The 12,827-nt window shown below is 41.6% G+C and overlaps 1 protein-coding gene across 2 annotated transcripts in view; it reads right to left on the bottom strand.

The window, feature by feature from the left end:
- Positions 1 to 10,412, bottom strand: part of LOC144988858 (uncharacterized) — a 65,995-nt gene extending 55,583 nt beyond the window's left edge. Inside the window, exon 1 of one of the 2 annotated variants that reach the window (XM_078940002.1) lies at positions 1,545 to 10,412. In XM_078940002.1, the coding sequence (XP_078796128.1) occupies positions 1,545 to 2,262 (718 nt within the window). In that variant the 5' untranslated portion in view covers positions 2,263 to 10,412. The remainder of the gene's footprint in view (positions 1 to 1,544) is intronic. The other variant, XM_078940003.1, reaches the window with a different exon arrangement.
- Between the last annotated feature and the right edge of the window lie 2,415 nt (positions 10,413 to 12,827).

The following is a 12,827-nucleotide window of genomic DNA, read 5'->3' as shown; positions in this document are numbered from 1 at the left end:
TATGGACCTGACTTGTATTATGGGACAAGTGTGATGCATGATGGGATACATAGCATGTAGCCCTCAGATAAATAGCTCATTTGCTTGGTTTCTGGAATGAAATAGAAAGACCTGAATCCATTTTCTCAACTGCCAGACACGTCAATGAACCGAAAACACCGGAGTGAAATCTCAATCATTTCATTCATTAGATGCTACATGACTGACATGACCAAAGAAACAGCTGTGCAGTCATAAACATGTGCAACACTCGTGTGCACTCGCTCACGTTTCATCCACAGATGGGCCCACATCTCTGCGCCTGTCATCTCACCGGCAACAGTTTTTGGAGGTTAAAAAATAATAAACGTAGAGGTTGGGAGTCTGATATGATAAGAACAATTTTAAAAAGCCGCTTTAGTTGTAACTTGATCTTTTTCTTCACCAAAATGTCACAGATTTCAATAAAAATACCTCAAAATCAGGCTTTTTACAGCAATTATTAGGGTTAAATTAAAATAGATTCATTAAATTACTTAACAGGTAATGATTGATTAATCACACAATGAATTCATCTCATGACATAATTTACTTTTTGGACATTTTTAAAAGCTACATTTGATAAATGATCGTCTTAACAGTCAGAAAAACAAAAATAAAAAGTATTTTGTTAAACAGTGAAGTGGAACTTTGTGGTTCTTGTTGGGTTTTGGTCTGGAAGAAACTGGATCAAATGGTTCTTTTAGTGTTAAAGGTTCCAGACTCTTGATCTCCACTGAAGCTATGAGTATGAAATGTCATTCCACAGACAAACCATCAACAAAATGATCCTGATGCTGCTGAGGTTCTTATGGAAGTGAAGCAAATCTCAGCAGAGATGCAGTTTTTCTAAACTGAAATCACTGACATTAAACAGCCTGAACATTCATGGAGCTGAACTGGACACAGAAAAACCTCCCTGTTGTGTTTCCACCCACCAATGAGGAGCAGTTTGATGAAGATGAAGCTGCACTGGAGGAAGAATCAGTCCAGAAAAGATGGAGAACAATTCTGACACTAAGCAGTTTTTCACTGATGTGTTCAGGTTTGAATCTTTTCTGTCTGCAGATCCATGAGCAGGACCCTGTCTTTGGGTTTTAGCTTGAAATGTAGTTTTGGAAATAGAATCTGTCTGAATGTCTGGAATTGGAGACATCAAAGAGGTTTAGATGGATTTTGGGTTTGACAGAGAAATCTGCTGAAAAGAACTGAACTACAAACTTAGAACCACAGACGACAAAACAGATTGGACTTTTTTATCTGCTAACAATTTTCTCTTTGATCTGTTAAGGTTTCCTGTTTGTCGTTAGCTGGAGGGACTAACTAAGATCATCTGATTTGAAGAATGTTGTGGGCTGCACTGACCAACAATGTCTTCTGTCTTTTCAACTGGAAGGGACAGAAGAGACTCTTCCAGGACACGCTGTTGATGGACTGCATGTTTGGAGAGCTTGAAGCTCAAGATAGAACCATTGTTGAAGTGAACATACCGATAGTGTGGAGATGAAGATCAGAGTCACACTGACCTGCTGACATGTGAGAGCTGTCCACACTTTGGACATGACTTCTGTCCCTCCTCTTCCTCTGATCTCTGTTCTGTGGGTCTGTCTCTTCATCTGTAGTTGATGTTGATTCTGTCTCTTCATCTGTAGTTGATGTTGATTCTGTCTCTTCATCTGTAGTTGATGTTGATTCTTCATGTTGGTTTCCTTCTTCATCCTGACTATCAGTTACATTAAAGCTCTGCTGATTCTTTAGATCTGCTTCACTGTTCTCATCTTCCTCATAAGTACGAATCTCCATCATGGTATCAGTCTCCTGCTTCAGATCAAGCTGATCTTCATCCTGACTGATGCAGAGTTCCCCTGGTTCCTCTTGAATCTGTGGAAGTTCTGGTTCCTCCTGTTCCTTTTTAATCTGTGGAGGTTCTGGTTCCTCTTTAATCTGTGGGGGTTCTGGTTCCTCCTGAATTTGTGGAGGTTCTGGTTCCTCCTGTTCCTCTTGAATCTGTGGAGGTTCTGGCTCCTCTTTAATCTGTGGAGGTTCTGGTTCCTCCTGTTCCTCTTGAATCTGTGGAGGTTCTGGTTCCTCTTTAATCTGTGGAGGTTCTGGTACCTCCTGTTCCTCTTGAATCTGTGGAGGTTCTGGTTCCTCCTGTTCCTCTTGAATCTGTGGAGGTTCTGGTTCTTCCTGTTCCACCCTGAAGTTCCTCTGCTGGTTGCAGAGATCTTCCTCTTCAGTCATCCAATGCTGGGGGAGAACTGCAGGAACACAAACACAACAAGGAGCCTTTTATACGTTTCCAGGAGTTATGGGTTTCATCAAACATCAATAAACTCTGTGATCATTGGAGAAAATGTCTAAGGAGTCTGGAGGACCACAAGAGACTCATTGAAATAATACATATAGACGCCATTAAATAATTAAATAAATGTGACAAATTCTGTAAAATTTGAAATAAATAAGCAAATATATCATTAAAAGTGTCAATATTTAATTTAAATTAAATGTTAAATGATTTACACAGGTCACATTTAAAGTTCTTCCATTATTCTCTATAAGGGGTGTCACGATTTCGACTATAAATCGAAATCGATCGAAATTAAGTCACAGTCTCGAACTTCAAATTAAAAAATGGAATTGTCGATGCTGCCACGCCCCCATGCTGCATCTGGTTACTTGCCAAGCGGAAAAAAACATGTGTTGAAGAGCTGCGAGTGTAATTGTTAATAAAGTTTTTCAATTCAATTCAATTCAATTTTATTTGTATAGCCCAAAATCACAACAACAGTCGTCTCGATGGGCTTTGAAGTAAAACATGAACTCAAAAGGATCATGAATACAAAGAGTCAATAGGAAAATACTAAAATGAACTAACAAACTGACTAAGCTATACCCTTAGACCCCCCTTCGCGGTAAGGAAAAACTCCTAAAAAAAACGGATTCCGGAAAAAAATGAAGAAACCTCAGGGGTGCCCACATGAAGGAGGGATCCTCCCCCAGGACGGACAGGCGATTTACCAGAACTCATAGAGAAGAATTAACTTATCTAACTCTACATCTACATATTTAAAGTCCAGCAGACGAGCTTCATCCAGCCGGGGTTGGGGACAGTCAGGGGCGCGAGTCGAGCCGGAGACAGGAACCACAGCCAGGTGTAGGAGCAGGAGCAGAGACGAGGTACACAGTCAGGAACAGGAGCGCGGATGGGCCAACTGGAATCTGGAAGCACTCCCACTCCCCAGGAGGGGAGAGGGAAAGAGGGACAATACATGAATCGTACTGCACCAAACAGAGGCATGGAGAACTAAATGATAAATGATGATCACAGATAGAGAAGAGAGGAAGTGTAGAGGTAGACGAGAAAAGAAAAGAGGACAGAAAAGAGGACAGAGCCCCAGTGCACCATAGTTACCCCAGCTTCAACTTCTAGCAGCCATTTAAAACAAATAGTTATTGTTATTTAGTTTAATTTAAACAATTAACATTAAGTTAAATAATCTCTGAATACTGACTAGTCTGACAATAAGCCTGTCCAAAGAGGAATGTTTTCAGTCTAACTTTGAATGTAGAAACCGAATCTGCCTCTCTTACGTGAGCTGGGAGTTTATTCCATAAGACAGGGGCTTGGTGGCTAAACGCTCTACCTCCAACCATACTTTTACTAATTCTAGGAACCACAAGCAGTCCTGCATTTTGCGAGCGAAGTGTTCTCATTGGATGGTAAGGGACTATGAGGTCCTTAATATAGGACAGGGCCATTCCATGTAAGGCCTTATAGGTTAACAGGAGGATCTTGAACTTAATTCTAGAATCAACTGGGATCCAGTGAAGTGAAACTAACACAGGAGTGATGTGATCTCTTCTGCTAGTTCCTGCTAACAGTCTAGCTGCTGCGTTCTGAACAAGCTGGAGACTTCTTAAGGAACTCTTAGGACACGCTGCTAACAAGGAGTTACAGTAATCCAGCCTCGACGTAACAAATGCATGGATGAGTTTTTCAGCATCACTCTTAGAAAGTATATTTCTGATCTTAGCAATGTTCCGCAGGTGAAAAAATGCAGTTCTACATGCCTGAGATATGTGAGCCTTAAATGATAAATCCTGGTCAAATAAGACCCCAAGGTTTCTAACTGTGGAATTGGGGGCTATGCTTACACCATCCAGGGAGACTATCTGAGCAGACAGAGCATCTCTGAGGTTTTTAGGACCAAGTATAATGACCTCAGTTTTTTCTGGGTTCAAGAGTAGGTAATTAATTGTCATCCAGGTCTTGATGTCACTGATGCAGGCGTTCAGTTTCTCTATCTGGTCATTCTGGTCAGGCTTCATGGATAAATACAACTGAGTATCGTCGGCATAACAATGAAAATTAATGCTGTGTTTCCTGATTATGTTTCCTAGGGGTAGCATATATAGCGTAAACAGGATGGGTCCTAAGACTGAGCCCTGTGGGACTCCGTAGTTAACTCGAGTGCACTGAGAGGAATGGCCATTTACATTAACGAACTGATACCTATCAGACAGATAGGATTTAAACCACTGGAGAGCAGATCCTCTGATCCCTATGTCCTGCTCTAGTCTATGGAGTAAAATACTGTGGTCGATAGTGTCAAAGGCTGCACTGAGGTCCAACAGGACCAGAATAGAAAGTAGACCCTTTTCTGAGGCCAATAACAAGTCATTAGAGACTCTAACTAGTGCAGTTTCCATACTGTGGTGGGGTCTAAATCCCGACTGAAAGTCTTCAAAGTGGCTGTTGTCCTGTAGGTGACAGTAAGGCTGCTTAACTACAACTCTTTCTAGGATTTTAGAAATAAAGGGCAGGTTTGATATCGGTCTATAGTTGGCCAAGATGTTAGGATCCAAACTGGGCTTTTTCAGAAGAGGTTTACCAACTGCATATTTAAAAGACTGCGGCACGTAACCCGTTTCCAGAGAGGCATTTATCATTGTTAATATGGGATCATTAATTAGGCGAAAAGTTTCTTTAAAAAGTCTAGTGGGAATTGAGTCTAACAGACACGTTGAGGATTTGGAGGACGTAATAATTGATGCTATTTCTACTTGATCCACAATAGTGAAGCAGTCTAATGTTACAGAGGTTTCTATGGATGCCTCCACTTCTACCGCTTCAGCCTGCTCTGGGCTGATAGTAGGAATAACTTGATTTACCTTATGTCTAATATTTGAGATTTTACAATAAAAAAATGTAAGAAAATCATCAGAGCTGAGAGAAACAGGAACATGTGGTTCTACTGAGCTCTGACTGCGAGTTAATTTAGCAATAGTGCTAAAAGCAAATCTGGGATTGTTTCCATTCTCTGATATTAAGGTTGAATAGTACTGGCTTCTAGCTCTACGCAGAGCTTTTTTATAATTTAATAGGCTATGTTTCCAGATGTTCAGAGACTGCTCTGAACCGGAGCGGCGCCATTGTCTTTCCAACTTACGGGTTTCTTGTTTAAGAGAATGTGTTTCAGCGTTAAACCACGGTGCTACTCGGTTTTGTCTAACGAACTTAGGTTTCAGGGGGGCAACAACATCGAGTGTACTCCTGAGGGCTTGTAAGGCATCATTAACAAAGTGGTCATTTATACTAGGACTGATACTATGGGAGCTGGTCTCAGAGTATTTGCTCACAATGTCACTAAGTACTGGCTGAACTGTGAGTTTAAACTCAGACACAGAATGGTCAGTTAAGGTTCTTCTAAGTTGTTTCTTATTCACTGGGGCAGTATCATGTTCTAAATTAAACTGGAAGCTAATCAGAAAGTGATCAGAAATGATGGGGTTAAGAGGAAGGACACTCAGCTGGCTGATCTCTATACCATGGGTTAAAACAAGGTCCAGGGTGTGCTTGTGACAGTGAGTGGGTTCATTCACACTTTGGGTGAAACCAACATCATCTAATAAAGCTGCAAAAGCCTTTCCTAGACAGTCACTGGGGTCATCAACATGAATATTAAAATCCCCTAATATTATAGTTTGATCAGAATCTAAGACAATAGTCGATAGGAAGTCCGAAAACTCAATTAAAAATTCTGAATATGGGCCGGGGGGACGATAAATAATTAAGAATAAAACAAGTTTTCGAGTCTTCCTGTTTGGGTGATTTATAGACAATATGATACTTTCAAATGAATTATAAGCATTTTTAACTTTAGGGCTGAGAAGTAAGCTAGACTGTGATATTACTGCCAAACCACCTCCTTTCCCTGAAATTCTGGATTTCTGATAGTTAGCATAAGTGGGGGGGGGGGGGGGGGGGGGGTTGCTTCATTCAGTCTAACATAGTCATCCTGTTGGAGCCAAGTTTCTGTTAAGGCCAGTAAACTAAGGTTGTTATCAGTGATTAACTCATTGGCTAAGAGGGACTTAGAGGAAATGGATGGAATGTTTAATAAACCGCATTTAATGACATCATAGTTCTGTTTGTGAGAACTGCTGTCTGTCACTTTAAGGTTTCTATGACGCGCTCCTTTCATTCGTCTTTCAGCACATAAGCTAAAGCTAGGACCTGCTTGACTTTCCCTGCGTGTGTTTTGCACCAGCACTAAGGGAGGCTCAGAGGAGCGTTTTACACTGCTGCTCTGTGCCCGGGTCTCGTCTCTGGGTTGTCAGGTTGACAGACTAAGGCTAGCAGAAATGTTTCTAGAAAGAAGAGAGGCACCGTCCCGAGTGGGATGGACACCATCTCTCCGCATGAGACCGGGCTTCCCCCAAAATGCGCTACAATTATCCACAAAACCAACGCCGTTTTCTGGGCACCATCTAGAAAGCCAGCGGTTGAATGATGAAAAGCGGCTGTACATTTCATCACTGACTAAGTTCGGCAGGGGACCAGAGAAAATTACAGTGTCGGACATCGTCTTAGCCAGTTTACACACCGAAGCTACGTTTAACTTAACCACCTCTGATTGCCTCCGTCGGGCATCATTACCGCCTGCGTGGATCACGACTCGACGGAACCTGGACTTACTCTGAGCTAACATCCTAAAGTTCCCCTCGATGTCACCAACTCTGGCCCCCGGATAACACCTGACTGTAGCCGCTGGGAGCTCCACGTTTCTAACTTCAGAAGAGCCTATAACCAGAGTTGAGGGTTCAGCGGGTGTGTCGCTGAGGGGGGAGAACCTATTACTAACGTGGAGTCTCGGGTGCTCTAAGTCTTTGCGCTTAGCACTATGTTTCCTCCCAACCAGTACAAACCCCTGACTGTGTCCTGGCTGCTGGGAGAACGCTGGGGTGCTAACTGGGTTAGCCCTGGTAGCGCGGCCCGCGCTACGAGTAACGACCTGGCTAGCCGGCTTAGCTTCCACTGTGCGGAGCCGCGCTTCTAACTGCTCTAGCCTGGCCTCCAAGTCTAACACAAGACTACACTTAACACACCTACCGCTATCTTCACTAAAGGAGGCAGGATCGTCACTAAACATATGGCACATGGAGCAGGAGAGAGAGGGAAAGGTGGAAGGAGTGGTGGGCATGCTAGGTTCTAAGCTAAGGCTAGCGGTGTTTAGGTAAAGAGAAGTGGTTTATTTAGCAAAATGAGAAAGTGAACAGCAAGCGGTTTAACAGTAGTGTATCGCTACTAAAAGGTGCTAGATGTGAATATTAACCCAGATAACCCTTAGAGTAAGCAATAGTAGTCAGGCTAATGCCAAACAAGAGAACAGTAGTCAAGCACGAATAGTGCTGGGTAACGCTCACCCGGAAATGACGTCACAGGAAACAGGGTCACGAAAAAAAAGAAGTGCTGCGAGTCAACCTCCTTTAACAGCCACTCAAAAGATAGCATGGAGACCCATCGACAGAACTCGAATCCCCTCTTCTTTCACAGAAGTCGCTGGTGTGGAAGTATTTTGGATTTCCAGTGAGTTATGTTGACAACGTTGATTAAAAAATAATACTATATCAGTAAAATAGACATAACACTGTTTCAGGAATTTTCATAGCAAAATTTCATCAAGTATCAAAAGTTAAAAATATGTGCAAAATTATGCTACATTAGGAAAAATCATGAATCAACTTATCAAATTATCAAATGAAGTAATTTCAATAAAAGTCAATCAATTTAACCATTTTCATTAATTGATTAATCATTTGTTTTATTATTTTTTGTATTTTTATTTATTTATTTATTCATTTATTTTTTACATATTTTTATGATAAAGTAATGCTGTGAAGTAAAATAAAAGGGTCCATAATCTGTCGATTGTCCAAGGTTGGCATTTCTTCTTCTGCTGAATAACAGCTGTTCTTCTGGGTTTCAACAGAGTTTATAGTTCTCTTCAATATTATGTCTGCAGACATTAAATTCAGGTCCATATGCTTCTTCAGCTGACATCAGCGGCGCCGGGTTGTGGTCAACTTGTCTGCAGGTCAGAACTCTCCGCTGAGTAATCAGGTCACTTCAGACTTTTGGAGAAAGTGATGAATCCAGGCGTCATATTTCTTGAAATTATTTGGCTCTTTGGTTTATTACTCCATGTTGTTTCAGACGACCGAGATAAGACACATCTCAAAGTCCTTCATGGTGTTCTCAACCAGAACCTTGGACCGGTCCGGTGGACCGAGTGGTTTGACGTAAATCCTGCAGCCTTTAACCCAAGTGTTCTCAATCTGCTTCTGCTTCCTGAGAAGCCGTGCATGTTTGGAGATTTCAGCATTCCTTCTGGTCAGATGGTCGTTCAGATAAACAGCCGATCCTTTCCGATTTTTACGCCGATTCATCAGAGCTAGCTTGTGTTTGTGATTCACAAACCTGATGAGGATCGCTGGTTTATCCGTCTCCTTTCTCCTGGGGAGCAGGTGGCAGGTCTCCATGGTATTGAGATCCAGGGAAATCCCTTTAGGTGTGAGAAATGAATGTATTTGCTGATCGAGAGATTCTGCACCGCGCTCCGTAGTAGCACTGCTAGCTACGCTAGCGCTAGCATTAGCATTAGCAGTGCTTGCTCCTGCTGTTAGCTTCGCTCCAGGTTTGATTGGTAATCCAGTGAGAATGACATTATTCATCCTTACTTGTTGTTCCACATCGTCCAGTCTTTTCTCCAGAATGTCCACCCGGTTTTCTCGTTGCTCGTTTTTAACCTGAAATCTTTGAAATTCTTCCATTAGCTCTAAGAGCTGAGTTTTTACTGTTGGTATTGCACAAAATTAGGAAAATGCCAAATATTTTTGAAGTAATCCCAGTGATGAGTTCTATGGTTACGTTTTTAATGTTTTATAAGAGCTAAAAGTGATCATACCTCAGGGCTCGACATAGCCGTTTGTCCGCTGGCCCGGTCCTGTTTTTCGAGCAGTACGGACCACAAGATTTTATTTTTCACTTGTCCGCTCGGGCCACTAAAATATCTAACGGTTAATATATTTTTCACCTTTTTCAATAAAGTATATTTTGCGAAAACGTGTAAATTTACTTTGTCTTCATCGCTGTGACGGAGCGGCTCCCTCTCTCTGAGCGAACACCGTGAGCACACACACACACACACACACACACACTGGTTGGTGCGCGCGTCCACGTCATAATCAAACCTTTTCGCTGTGAAACCATAGTTTCTTACAATTCATCCTTCATTTTTACAGTTTAGACCTCGGGTGCACACTCATCAGTAGTTTTCGGCATACACATACATAGAAACGCTTACTCACGGCAGCCCAGCAGCAGCTCAGCAGCAGCTCAGCACCAGCGGCGTCTTAGCCACGCCCCCTCCACTGACAGCCAAACCGAGGGATTTGTTTTTTTGTTTGTTTGTTTATATATTGTTGTTAATCTTATGAAACAGCTGTTCTTCATTTATCTTGTTTTTGTTTCTTGTTTTTTCTTTGTATAGTTTAAGGGGAATTATGTGTGGCTAAAGTAAATGTGATGAAGGACATTATTGACTTGTAATGTTGAAGGACATATGAAATATTTCCTAAGAATAATTTTCTTTAATTTTTTCTGAGTAGAGTGCCTAATTAGGTGGGAGTGGCAAAAGAGGTATATAAGAAGGTGCCTCACTCTCATCATAGCAGAGGGACTGAGAGTTTGAGAGAGAGAACTGGGCAAAAGGAACCATTCAAATTCAAACACAATGGAAGGTGATTTGTTCTGAAATCAGATGAATTTCTGTTGTCTTTGCCTTCATCCCTGCTCTATTTTTTTTAGTTTAACATCCGCCATGATTGTTTTGGTCACGTGGTGCGCACGCTCCGCAACAGCGAACAGTGTTCACTCTGTCAGTAGTATGGACAGCAGGATATTTAATGAATGCATTGTAGATGAAACTGTATCCACTAAGCTTTAAGCTGAATGTCAAAGAATCAAAGGCAACTCCAAATACCTGAATCTCAGACTCAAATGCAGTACAATGTCAAAGTACTTAATTTTGTTTTTCTTTACAACACTGTAAGCAGTAAGTATTTCTAGTTAGCTGAATGATCTCAGCCATTTAATTTTATTTAATTTTTTCAATTATTTAATTTAATTAAGTAACTAAAGTAACTAAAAAGTAAATGTAACTTTGCAACAGTAACAAAAAGCAGAACCTTAAGGCAGTCAGAGCAAAAAAAGTAAATAAAACTTCTTAACTATTGATTAGGAACAAATGTGAAATAGCAGTGATTAGAAGCAGCATGAAAACTTCTGAACTGGTGTTACCTACTACACTGCAGTGCTCTCTTCAAAAAATCTGAAACAGACTAGAGCAGATTATAGTTTGATATGCTCTATTTTCAGTCATTGAAAAGTATATAAATAAGTGCTAGATGTCACCAAATTGAACCATATTTTGAAAAAGTTCCAGGGGGGCATGTCCCCGGCCCCTCCTAAAGTTGCAAGCACCTGTGGTGCTTTCTGCGTCCGCCTGCGGCATCCATCACTTGGGTGCCGCCTGTGGTGGCGTGTCGCGCTGTGCGCGGTGGCGGGCCAGTAACTTTCAGGCAGGGCCAGTTACTTTCAAAAACTACTGGCCCTGTGGGCCAGTGCAAATTTCTGGGCTATGTCAACCCCTGTATCTCCAGGCTTTGTTCTGCAGCATGTTCATATTTGTATAGTTTTGACAATGTATTTTTATGGAGAGCAAAATATTATATGTTATTTAAGGTTTAACTTGATTTCTTCTGGATTGATATTCCTTTCTGTTTTTATTCATTTTCAGTTCAGTTTAAAAGTTTAGTTTTAGTGTTTTCAGTAAATGTTTCTTGTTCGGCCCAAAACTCAAAGCGTGTTTTGGATTTAGGCCGCCTGTGTGACGGAGTTTGACACCCATGTAGTTTATGAAATTATGATTTTTTGTGTGTAAAATGGACAAATAAAGATAGAGAACAGAAAAGGAAGTCATCAAACTTCTATATGTGCAGGGGGAGAGGGGGTTACTCGCCCGGGTAGTAAGTTAGTGTAGAACCACCACTGAGTGACAGACGGGTCCCCAAAAAGAAAAGCGTGAAGCTCAAAGGTCTTCTCTGTCTGTGTGATGAAGGTGACATACCTATGTGGTGGAGCTGCAGCTGTGGTTTCCAGATGACATCCAGCAGTCTGCGCTGACGACAGAGCTCCTCCTCGTACTGGACGATGGTTCCTTCACAGAGTCTGCAGATTTCTTCAGCAGCAGCAGCTAGTCGCTCGCTGATCAACTCTCTCAGAGACTGAAGGGAAGACATGGTTCCTGCTCCCATCTTTAGCTCCAACTGAACCCTCAAAACTGGTTCCTCCGGTTCCAATCTGAAGTTCCTTTGTGGGTTGCAGAGACTGTCCTCTTCAGTCAGCCAATGCTGGGGGAGGCCTGCAAAAACAAAAGAAGACGCCTTTTTTATGTTTTGAGGAATGTATTGTAAAAACGCCAATACAAATTTAATAGTCTCTTTCAGGATATTTGGAGGAGGAGCCCCTGAAGGACCATTGTTTGTAACGTAAACTTCCTTGTAAGGGTGTCATGAAGTGGTTTAAATAAAAAGTTCTCTCTGTATCCCAGCTTTACAAAAGGCCCCAACTACCTCCCCCCTACGAGAAGAGCTGTCAGTCCATAACCTGCTGAATGGAAATAAATTAATTTTTTAAATCCTTTTAAGAATCTGAAATTGCAAATTAAAGTCGTGACTGGCATTGTATTTCCCGCTCTACCTGCCCTCACCGCCCACCTCTATGCTCCACCAGCCCTCACTACCTGCATCTATGCCCCATTGTCGTCCTCGCCGCCTGAGTCTAGACACCACCGCCACTCTTAGCACCCATCTTTGACCAAACCCCACTTCCTGAGCAGCCACTATGCACATTTAACCCTTCCTTCTCAACTAACTCAGAAGCACTCATTGATTAAAATACTAACTATGCTGACTATGCTAGTTATGCTAATGTGGCTACAAGTGCTAGCATAGCTATCAGCATCATAAACTGACTCAGAAAAACAAACTGAAAATAAAGGAGTAATATGAGTATGCCCCTTTTGCGAGCCACACGTTCAAAATCTACAACTTAGTGGTTTACAACAGTAGCTTGCCATTGATGCCTGAAAAGTTACGAGACAATCAATAAAAATCCCAACGACAAGTTCTTGTAGGTATCTGATACTAAAGGTGCTGTTTTTAAAAATCAAAGATGGTGGCTTCTTCCTGAGGTCAAAGTTCGACAAAACTCCTGAGGTGTTTGAAGACTGAAATTAGCGGACTGTGTGTGAAATTTCATGGAAATCAGTCTAAAAAAATTAATTTTCCTAAAAACCGTGAATTATTAAATCGTAGGTTTTGGCACACAATGTCTGCCAAACTATAGGTTGTGTGCGAAATTGTGTCTCGTGGTTTTTACCATAAAAGAGAATAACAGTAGG

Source organism: Oryzias latipes, chromosome 2, assembly GCF_053564925.1.
Source record: "Oryzias latipes strain Hd-rR chromosome 2, Olatipes_Hd-rR_3.1".
Classification (NCBI taxonomy): domain Eukaryota; kingdom Metazoa; phylum Chordata; class Actinopteri; order Beloniformes; family Adrianichthyidae; genus Oryzias; species Oryzias latipes.
This window is presented reverse-complemented; position numbering and strand designations above follow the sequence as displayed.